General features: G+C 43.3%; 1 protein-coding gene and 1 long non-coding RNA gene across 3 annotated transcripts in view; one reads left to right on the top strand and one right to left on the bottom strand.

The window, feature by feature from the left end:
* Positions 1–19,421, top strand: part of angpt1 (angiopoietin 1) — a 40,056-nt gene extending 20,635 nt beyond the window's left edge. Inside the window, exons 5-9 of one of the 2 annotated variants that reach the window (XM_057020360.1) lie at positions 1,543–1,667; positions 3,151–3,252; positions 5,173–5,339; positions 13,697–13,827; positions 17,019–19,421. In XM_057020360.1, coding sequence (XP_056876340.1) covers positions 1,543–1,667; positions 3,151–3,252; positions 5,173–5,339; positions 13,697–13,827; positions 17,019–17,182 — 689 coding nt within the window. In that variant the 3' untranslated portion in view covers positions 17,183–19,421. Of the gene's footprint in view, positions 1–1,539; positions 1,668–3,150; positions 3,253–5,172; positions 5,340–13,696; positions 13,828–17,018 lie in introns of both variants that reach the window. The other variant, XM_057020359.1, reaches the window with a different exon arrangement.
* LOC130518047 (uncharacterized) lies at positions 6,329–8,791 on the bottom strand. The gene is made up of 2 exons (XR_008947905.1): positions 6,654–8,791; positions 6,329–6,561 (listed from the first exon to the last, which is right to left on the bottom strand). It is a non-coding gene; the product is annotated as an uncharacterized LOC130518047 (long non-coding RNA).
* Positions 19,422–21,077: the final 1,656 nt, after the last annotated feature.

The raw sequence follows: 21,077 nt of genomic DNA, 5'->3' as shown, positions 1-21,077 counted from the left end.
AAATATTGCCATTAAGCTGCGACGCAGTAATCTGTAATAGGTTGCTGATAGCAGGTTCAGAGGGTTTGAGTCTGATCCCAGATCTGAGGGAACATGTGAGAGAGCACGAACAAAATGTTCAGAGTGTTGCAACCCTGGACACTTTTGGCCGTGTCCCAAATGCCGGACAATTATCCCACAATCGTACATCAACTCACTAACCAATACAAAGTTTGCATGTTGTGAGAGCGCACAAAGTTGCTAAACACACCATTTTATTTGTCTAAAGTAATGCTGGAACCTTGGTTAATTAGCTAGCCACACTATTGTGACCTATTAGCGTAATAATAACTTGATTAGCTTTAGCTCTCTTTCCAACACTGGACCGCTGACCTCCTTTTCAGTAAATGCATCATCATCATCATCATCATCATCCACGTCCAACAGCAACAACAGAAATACAAAAAAATGTGTCCCTAGATCGTATGTCTATGCAGCGTATGTACAGTATATGGAGATGGTTGTTCAAATAGCCCATCCGCTTCACCCCTGTGATGTGTGTTAATTGTGTTTAGGATTGCATCAACTCCCAAAAATAAAAATAAAAAAATCAACCATAGCTAGCTATCATGGTTATTTTGACAGCTTTTATTGAAATACTGTATTTGGGTATTTAGTTACATTCGGTCACTTGCTGAACACACGGATACAGATTGAAGACCAGAAGGTTCCACTTTGACAGTGATCTCTGTGACCTCCTAAATGCACCCTGCTGTCTGTCAGCTTGGGGTAAATTAGTGCCTGACAGGACCGCTCTTTGTTGTTGTATTGGAGACCGGAGCGAGATCGGCCACTCCGTCAACCTGTCACAGCGGGAGATTCTTGTCGCTGACACTCAATACTTTGTCAAAATGTTCCGAGTATACACAACTGCGTGGAACTCTTCCACTGGGAAGTTCTCTGCACGGGAGGGAGGGATCAAAGCCAAGTTTAAAGATCGCTAAGGCACTTTGCTCTAACATCTTCTCCGACTCCAAAATTTCAACATTCAAACTGTGAAAACTGAGATGAACCCCTTAAACAGGAGGAGAAAGAAAAGAGGTATAAAAAAAGGAAAATCGGGCGGAATTTCCACCAGTTTAAGGGGGGGCTTCAAAGGTAAATATAAACCACTTGTTATAACAGGAACTTGAAATTTATAGCTTGTAGTATTTTGTCCTTAGCCCCTCGCTTGGTTTCAAAATAGTGCCGCCATAATTATCCACAGATGGAAATGGATGCAGCTGCTAAGTCCGAGGCCTCAGTTCCCTAATTTTCCCAATAAGTTAGCTTTGCTCTTGGAGTAGCTTCCATCCTTGTCCATCTCTTCCATCCTAGCATTCCTTCTTTCTTCTATTTAATCTCGGTTTTAACATTTTCCACGGATGCCTTTTTGCAAAGCTACAAATTCTCTCGATGAAGATGAGCTTCACATTGCTTGGGTTTGTTTCTATATTGATCTTTGCGTGATTTCATTGATATTCGTACCAAAGCTCTAACACTTTCCCCTCTTCCACACAGTAGTGCCGAACAGCACAAAGGTCATTGAGGAGGAGAAGAAGGTTCGTGACTGTGCTGACCTGTACCAGGCTGGAATCCAGAAGAACGGACTCTACACCATCCACATCAACCCTCAGGAGACTAAGAAGGTGCAGAGTCGCTAAATTTCACTATCAGCTGGCCACTGCGATGTGAAAATGTCATCCTTTTCAACACCTTAGGTCCAATTTTTTGGGTTCCATTGTGGGGTTTCATGTAAGCTGAAGTGGGATTTGATGTGAGCTGATGAGTGCGAGTGACGGCTGCTAGCTGCTGCGGGAATATCAATATTGAAAGATAAAAACATACTTGGCAGCTTGTGTGCGCAGGAGTTTAGCATAAAGGTGGGTTGTGAAACATTTGGAGGAGGCCTATCCTCCAACAGACTGCCCCTAAACTTTCAATATGAAGTTCCTGGTGTGCTAATGGTCAACAAGCTATGGCAGACCGATGAGTGATGAGCAGGCTTTGTCAGCAGAAGACAAGACATTGAGAGTCCCTGCTGTTTAAATTGCTGTCAAACCCACAAACAAAAGTCTTTACAACATTCATTCCATTTTAGTTTCCCACAACCAAGAGCAGAGTTTTGTTATTGACTTTGAGGAAAAATTCAAACCAAAATCAATAAAGGAGAGTCTGACTTTTTGAAGCGAGTGAGAGGGCTATTCACTTGCATAACTGTGCTTCTTTTGATTTTTTTAAGTAACCACAAGGACTAAATACAAGGTACTATAGTTGTTGGAAGTAAAAAACACTTAAATTCCTTTAAGGTCAGTTATTGGTAGGAATATTTCAGGTCGGTTCTCAGCTGCATGGCCCCTACGGGCAGTTCTGGCTTCCTAAGATAATGAATACAGCTGTTTGTAATTTACTTTTCACTACATAGAGATTGAAATATGTCCTAACCACATGTGCACATCTGCATCCTCACCAACAGCAGTTGAGCTCAGTAGGAAAGAGCCTGTTTAGAGCTCTAAAGATGTGAGCAGGAAGCATTCAGCTGGTCCAGGTGAGGCTGGCTCTGCCTGCCACAGCTGCATCCCAGTAAATGAACATTTTAGCTCCGCTAACTCGCATTTATCTGTGTTTGCCATAAACAACGACATGGAGGGTGCTTCTTTAATTGTTCCCAGGCGATGATCATGTGTGTTCAGCTGTGCGGGCTGACTGAGGTGAGAGACCTTCTCTCCACCCCGAGGTCTCCTCCTCAAAACAAAGAGCAACGCCGCAGATAGCGAGCAGGTCGAGCATTATCAGCTTACACACCCCAAGATCGGAGGTTAAGGGCCACGTTACACCCAGGGCCGCCCCTTTGATCCTGTAAGAGCCGAGGCTCTCTGATGGGGAACATCTCCTGGGAGTTGCTGAGGGATAAGCAGGCACTGATTAGATCCGCGGAGGATGCAGATATGCGGCATTCCTCCTGAAAGCTGGGAAGAGGAATGTCAGACACCAAATTTTTAAGTGGCCTTTTTATTGCCACTGAATGTCAGACTGGAGCTTAAACATGAAGGATTAGATCCGATCAGAGGATCTTCCTGAGGACCTACAAGTGTTCCATTAGCTTCATAAAAGTGCATGTGTGTCATGTAGGTGTACTGCAACATGGAGAGTGCTGGTGGCGGATGGACGGTCATCCAGCGCAGAGAGGACGGCAGCGTGGACTTCCAGAGGACGTGGAAGGAGTACAAGACGGTGAGACGGGACAAACGAATGCTGGCCTGACAAAACTGTAGCCTGAACAAAAACACACGTCTGCGGGGAGACAAAAGTGAAGCGGTGTGTGTCCACGTGCGCGCGCGCGCGTGTGTTTTGGCCCGACGGTGATGCTGAGAAGAGGCAGGGCTCGCTGATCCCCAACAGTTTGAAAAGCTTCAGGCAGCATCATTCACGGTCAGCAGCCGCAGCTCCTCTGTGGCTTCTCCGACTCCCCGTCGAGACCGTAGTGACGCTGTTATTTTTCCTCTTTTCCAACAGGAAATTATTACCTAAATGTAAAAGCAGCACATTTGTTTAGTCTCTTTAGCTCCGCGCCAACTGTTTCATCTGTTTGTCATCACAGGGAAATCTATGCATATTTGCATTGGGGGTGTTAACATTTCCAACCTGTGTTGTGTTTAGACGGTAAAGTGAGTTTATTATTGCTGGCACTGGCACTTCGGCGTATTTGCTGTGTAACTCACCTGTGTTTACCCCCCCAGCTGTCAGTTTATCCTGAAAATCGGCCGTGTTGTTGTAGCCTCTGTAATCTGGACTCAATTTCCCTTTTAATTATTGCAGCTTGCTGCTCCTGCATAAACTTTAGCCAAGAGTGGGACAGTGCGTGTGTCTCCATCGCGGCTCGCAGATTGAGATGCGAGGCAGACTCTTCAGGTGCCACAGAGAGAAGCGATTCATGGCACAAGGACACGTTTTTACACTTAAAATTCTCTTCTTTGAAAAGCGTGGAGATGATTTCATTCCTCTTGTCCAGATGTTTGTCCTTATAGCTTTAATGGTTCTTTTTCTTTTATATGAAAACATAAATCTTTCAGCAAAAGCTGAAATAATTTTTGCCTGGACACAAAACAAAACACGGGCAACGAGGACAAAGGGATGCACAGATTCAAGAATTTCTTTGAATTGTAAACATTAAAATGAACATGAATCATCTTATTTTATGAACTCAGTGGAAAGAAGTGAACCCATTATTGGAGCTTTGTCCACATTTTTCGGCTGTATATCTTTAAACAGGATTCCCAGTTTACTTTCCACTGAAGGCTCAGTTGAGCTCAAGGGGAAGTCGACTCGTGTGTTACGGTGTTAAAGGTTCATGCGTGCGCTAACAGCTGTCATGCATGCACAGATCCGGACATTTGCGGCTCACGGTGTTTAAGATTCCATTATTCCCCCAGCTGAGGGTAGCAAGTGGAACTGAAATCCAAACTAAGAGTGATATGACGATCATCGTCTAGGTCGAGGACGTGTTTTCATGATCCCAGCAGGAGGCATCAGGTCACACTGAGAAGGACAGGCGGCTCAGCAGAGAGTTGAGGATGGTGAGCAGGCAGAAACGGGCCCCAGTCACTTTGACTTCCACACACTGGACAGGACATGGCTCCGGCCCCTGGAATGCCCCATATTTACTTTCCCTCCTTCCCATTTCTCATCACCACGCACGGTTTGCACAAACACACGTCTCCCTGACGTCTCCTCCTGGGCCTCTCTCCTCCTTCAGGTCAGACGACACTGTCAGAAACGTAATGGGTGATCTCCCCCTCCTCAACGCCCCCGCCCTCCGGCTGTCACGAGCACTTTGTCAGTGACCAGGAGACGCTCCCGTCAAATGTAGCCTTTCCACAGTTGTTTGAAGGAGCGTCCATTCATCAAGGCAGATATCTTCAACATGTGAGAGTTGAGCAGGAGACGGCGTGTCCGTGTCACCTGGTTCCAATTTAGGGACTTTTTATATGTGCAGGATTATTACACTGGTGGCATTTATATTAACGTTATTCTCTAGTTACTGGGGATTACTTGTTCTATACTGTATATGTGACGTGAGTGCTCTCTGAGGCTGCGACAAACAGAGCAAACAAACTGTTTGTTGGCTGAACCCTGTATTTGCTGTCTCTGCAGGGTTTCGGGAGCTTGACCGCCGAGCACTGGCTGGGGAACGAGTACGTCTACCAGCTGACCAGCCAGAGGCAGTACGCCCTGCGAGTGGAGCTGACAGACTGGGAGGGACACCAGGCCTTCTCCCTTTACGACCGTTTCCAGATTGGCAGTGAGAAACAGAATTACAGGTAAGGTTCAGTCTGGAGGGGTCGGGCGCGTAATTGCTTTTTCAGGCCGGCCAACACAGAGAACTCTTTTCATAAGCTACATCTGTTTATGTAGAACTGAGTGAAACATGAAACAGTTACAGTCACACAGTAATATGAGGACTTTTTTTTGTGTGTGCGCCCTCGCTGATGCAGCTAAACAGTAGTTGTGTTCTATGACTGATGATGCCGGTTGACCTTTGACCCCTGATTATCAGCATTTGCTTGCGGTTGTCAGACATGACTGGGTTGTGGGTACAGATGAGTTAAGACCAGGAACTCACGTTATCACCATTAAAATGATGATTTTACCCATTCCACGCTGAGATAGACTTTATTGGAATGAGAATAAATAAGAGTCCACTTCTCTCTGACTTTAGTGGATCATGATTAATGTACCTGCAATTTGGGGTTTCAGCATTTGAGCTGTGTTCAGAGTCTGTTATTATTGGACAAATGTGAGACAGCAGTTAGAAGGAAATGTTGCTATAAATATGTTAAGTATTCCGGCCATTCCAAAGTTTTCGGGATATAATAATAACCAATCTGAGTGAGCTGTCCAGACACCAGCTTACGTAAGTATGTGGAGCCAAAGCTGCTTCCCAAAAACTGCAACAGTTTGTCTCTGTCTCGTCATAGCTTTGACAGATGTTCCTGTTGGCTTTTGAGGTTCATTGTAACTGGAGCTGACTTCCAGACATGGAAAAACCTGAGTAAAATTTGGAGTTCCAGGTTATCAGTGGTCATGGAAGAGAAGCTCTGACATCTCTGGTTAGACAGTTTTGTGTTGGATGGCTGGTCCTCACTGACGTGAGCTCTCTATTCATAAAACTAAATGTGACTCTGCTGCTTAAAGGGCTCCCAGAAAACCCTGGTGCAGAACAGCAGTGGGGGGGGGCAACTGATGAGTAACTATGTTTAACGACCAGTCTAGGAGCTCCTGGTGAACCACAAAGAAGGCCCCACATTCATCAAGTTCCAAATGACCATTTATTCAAAGATTATCAGAAAGTTAACAAAACCAAGACTGAAAACCAAGAAACCCAAAAGACATCCACAAACCTACCTAACTCCAAAAACAGGAGAAAAGCATATAAGAGAAATATGCATTACAATTGTCCAAAAACCCATCTGAGGCCCGTTGGATCCTGGGTGATCCACCAATCGGCAGGTACCAGCATCCAGCATCGGGCACAGCAGACACCTATTTAAATTCCCAGATAGGAACACACAAAAAGATGAGCACACACTCCGACAATACAAAACCGTTGACGACAGGCGTAACACATGTCTGACCTTCAGCATCGTCCCGCAGGGACGGTTTTCTGCATCGACCAGCTGCTGTCTTCTCTGGCGGTCAGACTCAGACGCTGTCGTTGCACTGAGGTTTAACGCAGAGTTGATCTGCTTGAGTTTGAGTCATGTAAATCCAATTCTGGTTTAATCACAGACACAATCAGACACACGCGCACACACACTCGGGTAACGTTTGCCTACATGGAGGATATGAAAAGACTCAGATTTGCGCAGCATAAATACAGAAATGACTTGATAACGGTTTCTTAATGGGTGGGGCCAATGGAACAAGACACACAAAAGAAAATAGAAATCATAATGTGAAGGCTTGGATGAGAATCAAACAACAACAATGCTTCATCTCCAACTACATCTGTTAGTGGCAGAAAAAGAGGTTTTGAGGTGTTGATGCTGAAGAGTTACTAAATGTCATCATTTTCCGTCGCTTTCATTCAAATGAAAATCACACATAGTCCTGCTGAGCCACAAGCCAAAACAAACCAGATGGCCCATCCACACACACTACACACACATCCTTAATTCTTCCCACTATGTCCCCTCACGTAGTTTCACTGTCAGTCCACAATAGTGCACGAATTGCTCTGAAACACAAGAATGAGGTTTACATGACACCGTCTGTCCTCAGATTTACTGGAACACCGTCTGCGTCAGTGTGAGTCAGCAAACATTTATCAAGCCTTCAGAGGGAATCTTCGTCTCTCGTCCACACAGGAAACCAAAACAAGGGAGCAAATCCACGAAGGGGGAACGGTTGGAGAGCACGTCCAATATTTGGATGGTATATCCAACAATACTCACCATTTATCATAAACCTGCAGTTAGCAGCCAGGAAATATCTGCACTCCTGCCACAATTTTGGTTTTATACATTTGTAAAGTGCTCGACAGATAGAAAAGAAGCATTAAAAAAATAGAGAAATTTGGGAATTATCTGAGAGATTCTGCACTTTGTCCCTCGATGATTAATCTAATCCTCGTTGGCCAATGTTACACAGCAGCATTATGCATCAAGCCTCACATCTGGGAATGAGTTTGGAATGATGAGCACTGCTGCATCGCCTTTAAAGGCCGTCAAAGTCCCAGTTGTTAATGAATTAATTATCCACTTCATTCATTCATTCATTCAATTTATTCATTCATTCACACTGTGTCCAGAACCTCTGGATTTGGTCATCTTGGTAAAATATTATTTATAAAATTGCTTAGATCATCCAAAGCAAAAACTCGAGAAAAAGAAGCATTTTGAAAAATAGGACAATCATTAATTGAAATCAATTTCATACTATTAATTACTGTTACCGGATTACAGTATTTGATAAAAAGTCGTGTCCAGGCAATAATTCATAAATATCAGCACCATCGTTTGTATGTTTATAAAATGTGTCACCGCTTTGTGTTAATATGCAAAATATTTGACATCTTTCTAATCACCTGAGTGCGTTTATCCACTGTCTTGACTTTAGGGTCTCACCTTTAGCTTAGTTTCTGTAGTTGAGGCTCCCAAAGCTGGTTGAGATTCTCTGAAAGATGCTCGACAGGTTAAATTACAACACCGAATCCTCTTTGTGAGGATATTTTAACCCCAATTAACAACAGTTGTCTGGAATCTATACAGATGGCGTTTCCAATTTATGTTTGGTTTATTTTCAATGTTCTTATCGATCACTAAACAAGCTAAATAAGATATTTGCTTAAGTGTAGCCACGTCTGACCCTGTTGAAAGTCAAATTGAGTATTAAATGTAAAGCAGATCAGATCAGGACCAGACAAAAATGAAACAGGAACGCAGCAAAAACCCAATGAAAGGCTGTGTCTGTGGGGCGTAAACCGATACCAGAACTGTTGTTTCAAGCTTGAATGAACAATTCTGATGGAGGAAAATTCTGTGGATTAAATCTGGCTTTACCACATAAACAGCTCTCAGTGTTGTGAAATGACTTCCTTCCATTTTCCTCCTCTTTTCAGGCTGGGGTCACCATAATTGCAGGTTGAGGTTGGGTCTTTATAAACACCAGAACAAATGTCCTCCCTCGTTGGTTGCTGTGATACAGCGTGGCTGAAATTCATATTGTTAAAATCACACATAAATAAAAGATCGAAAAACTGCTAAATGACAGCCATCAAGTCAGACATCGGATTAATTAGCCTCATCTGTCAGAGCAAACCCACTGTTTTATATCAATTATGACATAAAGGGGTGAAGGAGGATGCAAACCTAAAGGAAAATGAGATAAAAGCATTTTTAAAGGGCAAAACTAAGGCAAAATGCTGTGGATTTTTATGGAAAAGACAGCACAAACACATCGTGCATAGGAAAAAACAAGATTACCAACCAGAAAGAGACAGCCCGCAAACTGGACCAGCAATACACAATGGAGCATAAAGTAAACAGCTTTAAGCAGGGAAATATTGGCTCTGGAGACACTGCAGTAGGTTTCAATTTATAGGTGGCTTTGGAAAAATTTCCATGATGCAACTCAGCAAAAGGTTTGTAGTAAAAATAAATACCTCCAATTGTCAGCAGACAAGCTCAGAGGGACAAGAACAGCAGAGGAAAACACATTTCCAGGACAGATGTAATGTTTTAGATCGATTATTAAATAAAAAGCAATGTCGTCTGCATGAAGACGTATTCGGAAAATCTTCTGAACATTAGATTAGATGAATTGTGACGATTTTTGAGACTGAAATGTATTGGAAACATCAAGACTTACATTAAAACTTAAAGCTTACTAACTCTTATTCAATCTGCAGCCCCAGTAATGTTCTTGTCTTCTTTCATTAGACATTTATTCCTTTCAACTTAATTAGAGATGGAGATAAAGATGAAGCAGCAGTGAAAACCATCATGTCTAAAAGCGCCCAGCAGTCACATTTATGCACAGACACACAATTAACTTCTTCTCCTGAACGATTTAATTGTGGAAAATACGAAAGAACTCATATCTATATTCATCATCTTTCCCTCGTTGGACTGCCAAGTTCTGATGACACATGCGGAGGGTTCTCCATATGGTATTGTCCTGATTTCCTCCTGGAATCAAGTTGATCTCTTTAAGATGTTTTCATGCAAGAGTTTAGAAAAGAAATTGGCAGTGATTTGGGTTTCAAAACAAAGTGAGTTATTTTCCAGAACTCACACCGAGATAATCCTGGATCTCTTAACTCGAGCCTCTTCCTTCGATGGATCGGGTTCACGTATGTTCAACGATACAAAAAAGACTTTGACACTTTTGTGCAGAAGAAAAGTTTTGTTCATTTTGCTCAAGCACAAGAAAAGCTACTAAAAAGGCAAGCAAGAATTCAGCTAGGACCAAAAGAGCCCGACAACGGCCCAACTCTTCAGAGCAGTCAAACAAAGTGTGCCAAGTGCTCCAGAAAAAGGTCTGATGTTCTTCCTCTGACAGTGAAAATCTCTTTTGGGGACACTTTTGACTTTATTGTAACTCTACTCGTACATTCGTCGTAGTTTTGGAGCAGATTCACAAACGTGCTAAATTTGGCTTTGTCGAGGCAAATCCGAGCAGATTCCGTAAGTGGGAGTGTTCCTCACATCAGGGTGCCAATGTTTTCATGTCCGACAGCCCACAGCTTTAGTCCAGAAAATACCGAGGACGATTGTTGTCACGTGTGCTAAAATGTTTGCAACAGATTTCGTTTCCTCCGTCTAGCTTTGACGCTCAGCAGCGGGCGTGCAGCCAAGAGGCTCCTCAGCCAAGCAGACACTTGGTGGCCTCTCAGTAGGAAGCCAAGCATTGGTCAAGGTGATTAACCTCAGCAATCGGCCAATCACACTGCAGTTCAGGAGGCTAATGGCAGCCAGGTGCCGAACAGCACGCGCTGGACCCTCAGCTAAGCGGGTTGCCGCCGTCATGCATTGAGATGAAAGAAAAACAAGCCGCGTGACCTCAGCAGTGTCAGCCGTACGATGAAAAGTGACATATTTAAGCAAAGTTATGCAACTACTTTTATTTGAGCGTCAAGAATGATTTTATGCACATTACACTCACCAGTCACGTTAGTCTGATATTTCATTTTCACTCCATTCTTCCGAGAATGACTTGAACTTTGTGCAGGATAACACAGATTCCATTGGACAGTTTGTTTTGTGTCCTTTCCCCAACCCCTCCGGAGAAATTCCTTAATACGTTTCTGTATGACAGCAATATCCTCAGTTCAGTAGAACTCAGAGCATTGTGGAATGGGAAGTGCCAGATAAAAGAGGGGCTCCACACAAGCCACATGTTAGCCAATGCGAGGTAATGCGCCACATTAGCCTGCTGAGCTGGACCTTCATGCTTCCTGCTGAGCTGGATCTTTATGGTTTGTGTCCTGCCTGGGTGGTGGTGATGATGGGTGGGGAGGGGGTGGGGGTTGGACTCATTTAGCTTCCCTGTTGGTTCCGTCATTCTTGTAAAGTGGCGGTCAGTTTTAAAGTTTAACTCGATAATCTGGAAGTGCTCTGACATAGTTTCCAAGTACACAACATGTAGCTGCAATACAATAGTTTATTTTAACAGAAATTGAATTTTAACAAAGACTTGCAAAATGTCTGCACAAATGGGAACATTGTATGCAAATAATATTGATTGTATTGGACATTTGCTGCCAATGAACACAATAAATTTGGAGCTTTGCGTGTATTCAGAACACATTTGGTGTGTGTGTGTGTGTGTGTGTGTGTGTGTGTGGTGTGTGTGTGTGTGTGTGTGTGTGTGTGTGTGTGTGTGTGTGTGTGTGTGTGTGTTTTCATATTTATCTAAAACAGTCCCAAATCCTTTGCAGGAATGTTTGCTAGCATGTCTGAATCAGACTGTGGTTGATGGTGGACGATCCGATGGTGAGAAATTCCTGAGCATCATATCAAAGGAATCACAATTTAAGGGGTTCTGATTTTATATTGTGAATATGTCCAAAGATGTCCAAGCTGATGTTCTTGGTAGAGTTTCAAAGAATTGATGGTAAGCTATCAATCTTGCTGTGGGTTTTATTAGGAATCATTCCCACCATAAATCAATAGTTTGGTTCCTAATGATCCCTGACCAATCAAATTACCAATTAAACTTTCGCGAGAAGCAGAAAGCAGATGACTTTTTGCCAAAGGGAGAAGCAGGCCTTCATCTCGAGGCCATTCCTTGGATTGTCCCGCTTCTCTTAAGTATGTTATGAATGCTGACATGAACTGATGCAGATGTCTGGAATAAACAAGCTCAGACCTACTGAAGGCAGCCTGTCCCACTGAAAACAGCGATGTATCAGCGTAACGAAGTCTGCTGTGTGTCAGCGTGCTAGCACACATCCTCCACATAGTTTATTAGCTGACAGAAATCAGGACACTAGCGTCAAGCGCGTCTGTTTCCTCAAAGACAACACAGAGGACGCGTGTCAGCCGTGACTTCACGCTTACTTAAACTAGAATGCACCAACATCTCCGCTGGTTCTTGGATGCTGGTGAGGAGATGCATGAATCACACCGCAGGATTACACCTATTGGTTGAGTGGCGATGGACCGCGACCTGCACTCACGCCGCCGCCACTTGCACAGCTGTCCAAATACAGAAAACTTTCCACATTAAAAGCCTTTCTTTCCCGTTGAGTCTCTCTTTTTTCAGATGTTCAACCTGATGCCTCAGAGCCTGCAGGCTTCAGGAAGGCCAGCGGAAGGAATTTTAATGAAAAGCCATCAACAAGTTACAAAGGAGCTGGAGTATTGCTACCTTTCACTCTTGTTTAGTGCTTTAAAAGACAGAATTTGAGAAAAAGTGAAATTAATTATGATCTTGGATGATTATCAAATGCAAAATGACAATATTGTGTACATGTAAGTGCATATTTAAGAGATTGACGCCATATCTTCTTGTTATTTTGGATTTTCTCATCAGAAAACCTGCTGTGTGTACAAGGTTCAGTACACACCCATGGTCCCCCGTGATCCACAAACAAATTCAGGAAATTGCCTCCAGTCAAAGTGAACCATATGTATGAATCCAGGGCTCGTTGGCGGCGCTTCCTCTCTTTGTGTGTCTGACTGCAATGGGAGAGCATAAAGTCGAGCGAGCGTGAGAGGCAGCATTTCCTAAATGGGAAAAAGTGAAAGTGTTGGATGGAGCAAGATGAGATTGTGATGAAACGATTCGTCACACGGATCCGACAGATTTCCGTGAAGCCGTTCCCATTTAAACAAAGACGACACGCCCTGAAGAAATCTGCTTCCAAGCTGCATATTAGTTTTCCCTTTGTGTTGACGAGGATCGTTTATGAAGGAATTTGTCCAGGGATCAGGGATTATCAACCCCACAAACAAGAACGGTGTCGACTAATGAAGATTGATAACAAATTGACAGATGGAACTAATGGCACCGCGTGATTGATTGTCCAATCAGAACAGAGCTTCATTCACTCGGAATGACCAATCACATGGAATATTTCAGGCATCTGCAAGGTCTTTATCAAACCTAACATGAACCTTTAGACAGTGTTTGCAGAAACGGCGAAAACAAATGGTTTCTGCAGAAAGAGAAGCGATGATGGGATGGACAGAGGGGGTTGGAGTTGCGGCCTGGGTGACTAAATGAAGGCCAATTGCAGCTTTTGCAGTTAGCAAAGCAGATCTCAGAAAAGCAGATGTTGCCTTTGACAACAACACAACATTTGGAAACGATGAGCGGTCCTGTCGTGGAGTTCGCACGTTGTTTGTTGATCTTTCTCTGCGCGCCCCTGGTACACGTCACTATTAATGAGGATTTTAGTTTCTTCTGGCGTGAATGAATGCCGGCCTGCACATGGAAATGTGACTCCCTGACATTATTCATGCTCTGTCTTTCCCTTTTGCTCCGTCTTCATTTCAACTTCCCTGTTAATGTTGTTCCAGGTGTTCTACTTGTACTCAATCACAACAAAAGTATATTCCTCTCCAGAGACAGCAGGACTTGCACCGTGTTATGTCTTCTTGCTGTCTATTGCTTATACCACTCACTCCACCATATCCTCCCCCCTCTTCCCCCCCTCTGTGATGTGTTTCAGGCTGTTCCTGAAAAGCCACAGTGGAACTGCAGGCAGACAGAGCAGTCTGGTCATCCATGGCGCCGACTTCAGTACCAAGGACATGGACAATGACAACTGCATGTGCAAATGTGCCCTCATGCTGACTGGTGGTGAGTGAAGCCTAATCAGATTTAATCTTTGCTGAGGCACAACCAGAGGTACAAGCAGAGCTTTTCCAACACCACAACTCACAATTTTCTATTTGGGTTGATGTGATAATAATAATTGTTTCATTTCTTCACACCTTTTTTCACACCTTTCATGAAAACCAACATTGTTCAGTGACAAGGAGGAGAGATTAAAGGCTGAGGTGAAAAGATGGGGCTTCAGAAGCCTCTTGAGTATGTCCAGAGTCGGAGCAGTATGGTTGTCCACAGTTCCAGAGGGTTGGGGCCACTGAAAGTTCGTGAAAGATGGAGATCAGGCTGATGCAAAAGGACCAAAAAGTTTGGGGTGAGCTCTGTGGTTTGAGGAGATTTGAGAGTTAATGAGGCTCAAGAGGACCAAGGAAAGGAAAGGACCAAGCACAGAGGCTTGAGAGGGGCAGAGCCAGAGTGTCAGTTGGCTCTGGTGGCGAAGGATTCCCAATTACTGAGATATGAGTGGAACCATGAAAGGGCGGTCATGCTGAGATGAGATAAGCGGTGGAGGAGTGATGCTAACGAAGCTGCAGTAAGGTCAAAGATAATGAGTGAGTTACACCTGAACACTAAAATCCAGTCAAGATTCTAAAATGAGCCATTAGTTGTGTTACAATTCTGAGCCAGTTTGAAAACCACCCTGCACTTATATTTTGTTTACTTATTTTCATTTTTTCCTAAGTTTTATAGTTGTTTCTGTATCTTATTACAACTTGGTAAAGTTTTCTTTCTGTTTTATCTCAACATTAAACTGCAGCAGTAATTAAATCATGAGCACAGAGCAGATGGTGATGTAAGGAACTGGAAGGAATCCAGGAAGCGTTCATCCCAGGGTGGCACCATAAAGTGAAGCCGGTTTCCTTTTCTAGGAAAATTAAATCCCTACAAAATGCTGTTCTGCCTGGTTGGCATCATAATAAACCCTGCACAGTCCAGACAGCAGGCCAACAACACACTCAGAAGATATCTAATAATTTAATATGGCAACAATCTGCACCTATTAGACTGGATTATAGATCCTTCCCTGATCGAAAGGTAACACGAAGCGAATCTTCATAGAGATTTAAAGAGAAACCTCCTTTAGCTGTGCAAGTGGAGCCTGGAGCCCCCAGCTCTCGCTGCAGTAGCTCTTTATCTGACCTGTTGCTAATCCTGGGGTCATTTCTATAAAATCCATTCAGGATCAGTCAATGGTTGCCTGATAGGACGGAGCTTCTGGGTTTGAGCTGAGCTTTGTCTCTCCTACATGCACTGCTGGAATTGGCTCCCTCTCCCTGTGGGCCTGTTTAGAAATAGCCAGCCGCCACCTGCCCTGAGTTAGCAACAGTACGCTAGCTCCGATACATATCGAATATCACCTGACAATTTAGCTGAATTAAAGCATCAGTGATCTAAACCTCCAAAAGGGTTTCATTTTCCCGTAGGAGCAAGTGTAGATCTGAAGTAAATTCAATAGAGTGAAACAGAGCGCTCAAAATATTTTTAATGTCCAGTGGCCTTGACCTTTGACCTGCAAAATGTTAACACTTAATCCTTGGGTCATTATTGAACATTCGCAATGTGGATTTACAAGTTATTAAGAAGCCTTCACCTTTGACCTTTATGAATCCAAGGATGTGAGTTCACAACGTGGGTCACAATGTTCATGTCGGTCATGCCCGTTTCCAAAGCATGACATCACAATGACATTTGACCTTCAAAACTGAATTTCTTTATTCTTTTAAGCTTGATATGTGTATATCACATCATTCCATAAACTATAAGAACAGCAAACAACAGCTCTCTCAATCTTCACCGTTCAGTGAATTACGGGTCACCTTCAGTGACCTTACATCAGCTCTACCAATATTTTGGATATTTCCCCTAATTACAGTCATCAGACGTTCAACTACAGATTGATAAGTTGCATGTTTCCACATCTACATTATTTTCTCACCGCTGGAGAGCAAATTGTGCCAAAATTTCAAACCAAATTCTGCATTCTAGATCTCTTCCAGTGGGACTATATCGACTCCTTACAGACAGATCCTCTCTACAAGTGAAGCCACCTGCTGATGGGCTTTAATTAGTTCCCCCAAACAAAAGGAGGATGTTCTCGCCCCCCGTTAAAGAGAGAGATTCACTGAACATTTTGATCTTTGCTTTATATAAAAAAAAGGTGATCTGAATCAACAATGGAAGGTTTAAAAATGAGAATCTTAACTGGGGCAGCTTGGAACTTTCCACACTGACCAGTGTCTGAAGACCTCAGGTGCAAAGACTCATGTGCGAGGTTTCCTCATGTTGGGGACCGTTCCTCATTGAATTTCACGGGAAAAAATAAGAATAATAATCCTAAATATAATGCAGAGCAATTTCATATCTGGTTCCCACCAGCTCCGCTGGCCTGAAGTCACACGCAGCTGTATAAATGTAGGGAGGTGTTCACCACTTTCTCTTGTGCTCTACGTGTGAATGTGGAACCCATGTGTGCTGGTGGATGCCAGCAGCCCAGCAGACCTTTGCTCCTGATTACTGACATGTCTTGCTTAAATGTCATGCTGGAACACAGATGCAACATTCAGGCCTCAGCAGCACCTCCGTTTGGGAGAGTGTGACGGACACATGCCATTCCTCACATATGTTCTATATCTGACTGTATCACTCAGGACCTGTTGACTTTTTCAGCTATCGCAAACGGGTCCTGTTACCATAGCAACCGGTACTTTACACGCAACACATTCTGCATGAATCTTAAAAAACGAAAGCAGCCTCACCTACAGATGTAAATGAACGCACTGATGCACGTATGGATTACGTCTCGGGTCTTTTATCTTTATGAGTCTGGCGTGTGAAGCATTACGAGCCTCCACACCTTCTGTTCTCCTTAAATAGAAAGCGGCTGAGTGTTCCTGAGCTGCTAGCTGTGCCGTGCAGCCTGCGGTAGATAGCAAGGGAGGTTTTCTGACTGAGAGAGAGGTCAGGAGAAACAGTCAACCTGACCACAAATGGGTGATTTATTCAGCCAGATTCACAGGGGGGGTGCTGGCCACAGATCATCACACATTTCACTCACATTCAGCCAGAATGCCTCCCTTCCTCTATAATCACATTCAAATCCTCAAAGTGTGTCATCAGAGCGAACTGTTGTATAATTGTCCTTGTTTTGATTCTCCCTGCAGGTTGGTGGTTTGACGCCTGCGGCCCGTCCAATCTTAATGGCATGTACTTCACCCAAGGGCAACACATAGGGAAGTTAAATGGTATCAAGTGGCACTACTTCAAGGGCCCCAGCTACTCGCTACGAGCCACTGCCATGATGATCCGGCCCCTGGAGTTCTCCTAGTCCTCTGAACATTTTAACGGCTAGATAGCACATTAGGGAGGACGTCCCTCTATTTCCTCCGGTCTCATCTCATTTCACTGGCCACGGGAGGCGTTTACTGTCCCCCGGAGAAGTTTCCACCACCTTTAATGGACAAAAACAGCCGCTGGCAGGAAGGTTTGACAGGCTGATCCCGAGCTGATTTATTTAAGGCTTCACGTGTTTCAGACGTGCATTCGTGCACATTCGTACGATCATTTAAAGCCGGACCTGCTTGTGCAGACTTGTGCTGTGAAAAGTGTGGAAGACTTGAACTCTTCTGAATGGAAAAGCAGCTATTTCTGAGCTGCAGGGACTCTTGAAAAAGCCGGGCTTTACTCTCCAGTCAGAGGAAAAGAACTTTGAATTAAAAAGGTTGTGACAAAAAGTCCAAAATGAAGTGTATTATGTGTTGTGCTTTAGTATCATACGTGTTATCCAAATGTATCCGTCCTTCAAAGTGAGGTGAAATGGTTTTTGTATTGTACAGCCTGTACTGGTTTCTTCCTGTATCGTGTATATAACAGTCATGCTGCACAGTCTGACCGAGACACTGAAGGGAAAGTCTTTTTGAGGATGTGAGCTGCAGTTTTGGAGTTCCGGTTATTCCAAGTGCTGTCAGCGTCCACGTGCATTAACGGGCGTGGTCCCGCTCATTTTGACAGCCCGAGTTATTCCTTTTGATGACTCTTTATCTGGGTACAACCACAGATATCGGGTGGAGGGTTGTGCACTGAAACAAAATTTCCAAAACACAACTTTATATGAAGCTCTTATTTCATATAAACACAATATTTTGACAAATATAACATCTAAAATAATATATGAGATTTTATTGAATTACAACATTTCTTCCAAGCCTTAATTCACTATAGTGTTAAGTCACTAACTGTAATTGGTACTAAAATGGTCCACCAGCACTCCAAATTCCATCCATCCTTCCATCCATCCTTCCATCCATCCAGTATGAAAACACAAGTCCTTTTTTTCCAAACAGCACCAATTTTCCACTTGAACCGCGTCCTCCACAGCTGGGCTGTCGGGTTACATGTTACAGTAGCTTGATGTCTGTCAGGAGATGCATTTTTCTTCTGATCTGTGACAACTACTACAGAAACTTCCCAGTGTTTCCCCAGGTCCTCGAACACAACCAGTGATCTAAAATCCACTTCCAAAATAAATAAAAGCAAAACCTGACGATATAAAGTCCTCAAATCTACAGTCTAATATCTCCAAAACTCGATACCTCATGTCAAAAAAATCAAGACAAATGGTTAAATAGTTGGATTTTTCTTCTGCCTATGTTGAATCCAGCTGGCTCTTGGAAATAATATAGTCATCCTGACATGGTGAAATTATATTTAAAGGTCAAGATGTGAAGTTTTTATTGGCTTGGACTCTGGACAGAGATGCGTTTATGTGGGTTATTGGCTGAGAGACAGCCAACACCTGCCAAGGTTCAGGCTGTCAGCCTTCCCCTTACCTCCGCACCGAGGACGTGGCGCAGACGAGCTGTGATAGTTGACGCTGGCAGCTGTGATTGTCTTCATCTATATTTAAAAATACATAGCGACATGCTGTATAATCTTGAGTGTAACATTCAAGTACGCCACAATCATCCATATGCATGAATATGTAAGTTGTTCGTATTTACCTGCTGCCTCATCAGCGCAGAATGAACGAGGTTTATCACCACAGAGCTGAACCCAGTTTACAGAACATGACTCCACAAAGGCTTCACCTCTGCCGTTAGGACCAGTTCCAGCCAAAATAGTCCTCCTTAGAAATCAAAGTGATGGCGTTTCTGTTTCTCATCAGTGCTGCCGAAGAGGAATAAAGAACCTGTTTGGATTTCGGGTATGAGGCATGAAATTAATGACTGCACAAATGATCCATGCAAACACACGTTTCTTCACTTTGAGCTCATTTCAACAGGATCCAGAATAGTGTTTACAAAAAAGTCCTTTCAGTCCTTCTGGAACTGGGAACGCTAGAAATGAGGTGTTTATTAGCGCGTTAACAGTACAGCAGCTCTTCAGAGGAAAAGTTTGGTGGGTCTTTTTTTTACTGTTGCTAAATTTTTGTAAAGCTGGAGAGAACGTGCCTTTAATAACTCTGCTTTTACCTCATTCGATTCCAGATTTGCAGATTTATTTAAACACCCTTTTTGTACCGTGGTCAGTGTCGTGTTGCTTGGTGAAATAAAAGAGCATGTGATGCACTGATGTTTTCAGGATGCCTTTCTGCACCACTGTTCTCTGATGAGAGACGACTCCCCAGCAGATGTGCTTTAAGGTAAAACACTTCTTTTGTGATGATACAAAAGCCACGAAGTGTGTCCTGACGAGGGCAGGAGAAGGTGATAAATCCCTCAGATAGAGGCACAATGCATTCTTCCCTCCAGATGGTGCAAACATTAAACCTCCTTCCTTTCGGGGTGACTTTGTCTTCGTCTGGTAACCAGAAGATTAAGGCTCCCTGTCAAAACAAGCTTTGAACGTTTGACTCTGAGTTCTTGATATTCGCTCTTGTTATTCACAAAACTCGACTTTTGACCAGTCTCTTTTATTGCCTGCACATGTTTCAACATCAACTAGAGACACCCAGCCCCTCGTGCACACCCTATGGCAGCATTGAAAGGGTGAGGTGTTCTAGGCTCATTTTCGCAGCACTTCTCTCGCTTGGTGGCAGTGACAGATTATAAGAGCGTCAAATATTGTTGTCAGGACCCGTAGCATCACTCCATAGTTGACATTCCTGGACCTAATCAGAGGTTAAACAAATTACTGGAGTCTGCAAACTGCTGCGTGTCCTTCAGCGCCTGCGCTGACCCGACACCCTCCCTGGAATGTGGCCTAAGAGTCTGCAGCCACAGAGTGTGAAGAGCTGGCAAACACCTCCGAGGATCCAAACTCTTGTCCTTCTGTTGGTGTGAGGAAGTTCCCAGAAGCACTTCTGAAGTGTCACCTCCTGTGGAAATTCTGCATATGATATAAAGCAGCCATTTCATGGTTGCAGACAGTGTTTTCTCCTGAGGGGTTTCGTTTTAAACTGCTCATCAGCCACGTGCATCAAAATGGTCATTTCCCCTCTTTTATGGTAAATGTAAATGTCCTGGAAGATGATCACACACTCCTGTGAAACTCACTGCTGGGTCTTCTAATAAAGATGAACCTGGCAGAATATAACCAAAGAGATGTCGGGTTACCTTAATTAAGGTAATCAGTGGGTCAAACCTGTGATAATTACTGACATCAGGCTGGCTGAGGTATTCATTTAATAACAGCATATTTGTATCTGTTGAAAACACTAAAAGAGTTATTGGAACTCTCAGTCGTCCCCACAGGTCAGATATGCTGGTCAGTGACCAGTCAGAACCAGTAGAGCACTGGTGCGTCTTTCAGTTGATCTGCTTTGGTTATGAAATGTTTTGTTGTCTTGGTTATTTATTTTTTATAACGTATTATTAAAAACTAATTCACTGTCGCTTCATTTGTCATTAGTTTTTTTTTTTTTTTTAAACGTGGCATACAATGTTTTATATCGATTTATATAGTAGAATCATCTACATAAGTAGATAAATCTGTTTTTTTTCCTTCCATAGGGCCACCTGCAATTTAAAAATGATTTAGATAAACCGATTAAATGCTTAAATGGCATAATAGGATTTAGGATTTTGAGAAGAGATATATGATCATTTGCTTTTGCTGTCACTTCAGAGGTGCCGTACAGTATTGATGACCCTTTGAAGACAGTTGTGGATTCTATCCATAACTGTTCTTTTCTTAATTTGACGTGATTTGAATCAGTTCATCTGATGTGCTGATAGTTAATCTACTAATAGAAGGACCCGGAGAGAGATGGGCGTGGTTTTCTG

This window comes from Takifugu flavidus, chromosome 21 (assembly GCF_003711565.1).
Source record: "Takifugu flavidus isolate HTHZ2018 chromosome 21, ASM371156v2, whole genome shotgun sequence".
NCBI lineage: Eukaryota > Metazoa > Chordata > Actinopteri > Tetraodontiformes > Tetraodontidae > Takifugu > Takifugu flavidus.
Note: the sequence above shows the minus strand (reverse complement) of the source record. Positions and strands in the feature narration are given on the sequence as shown.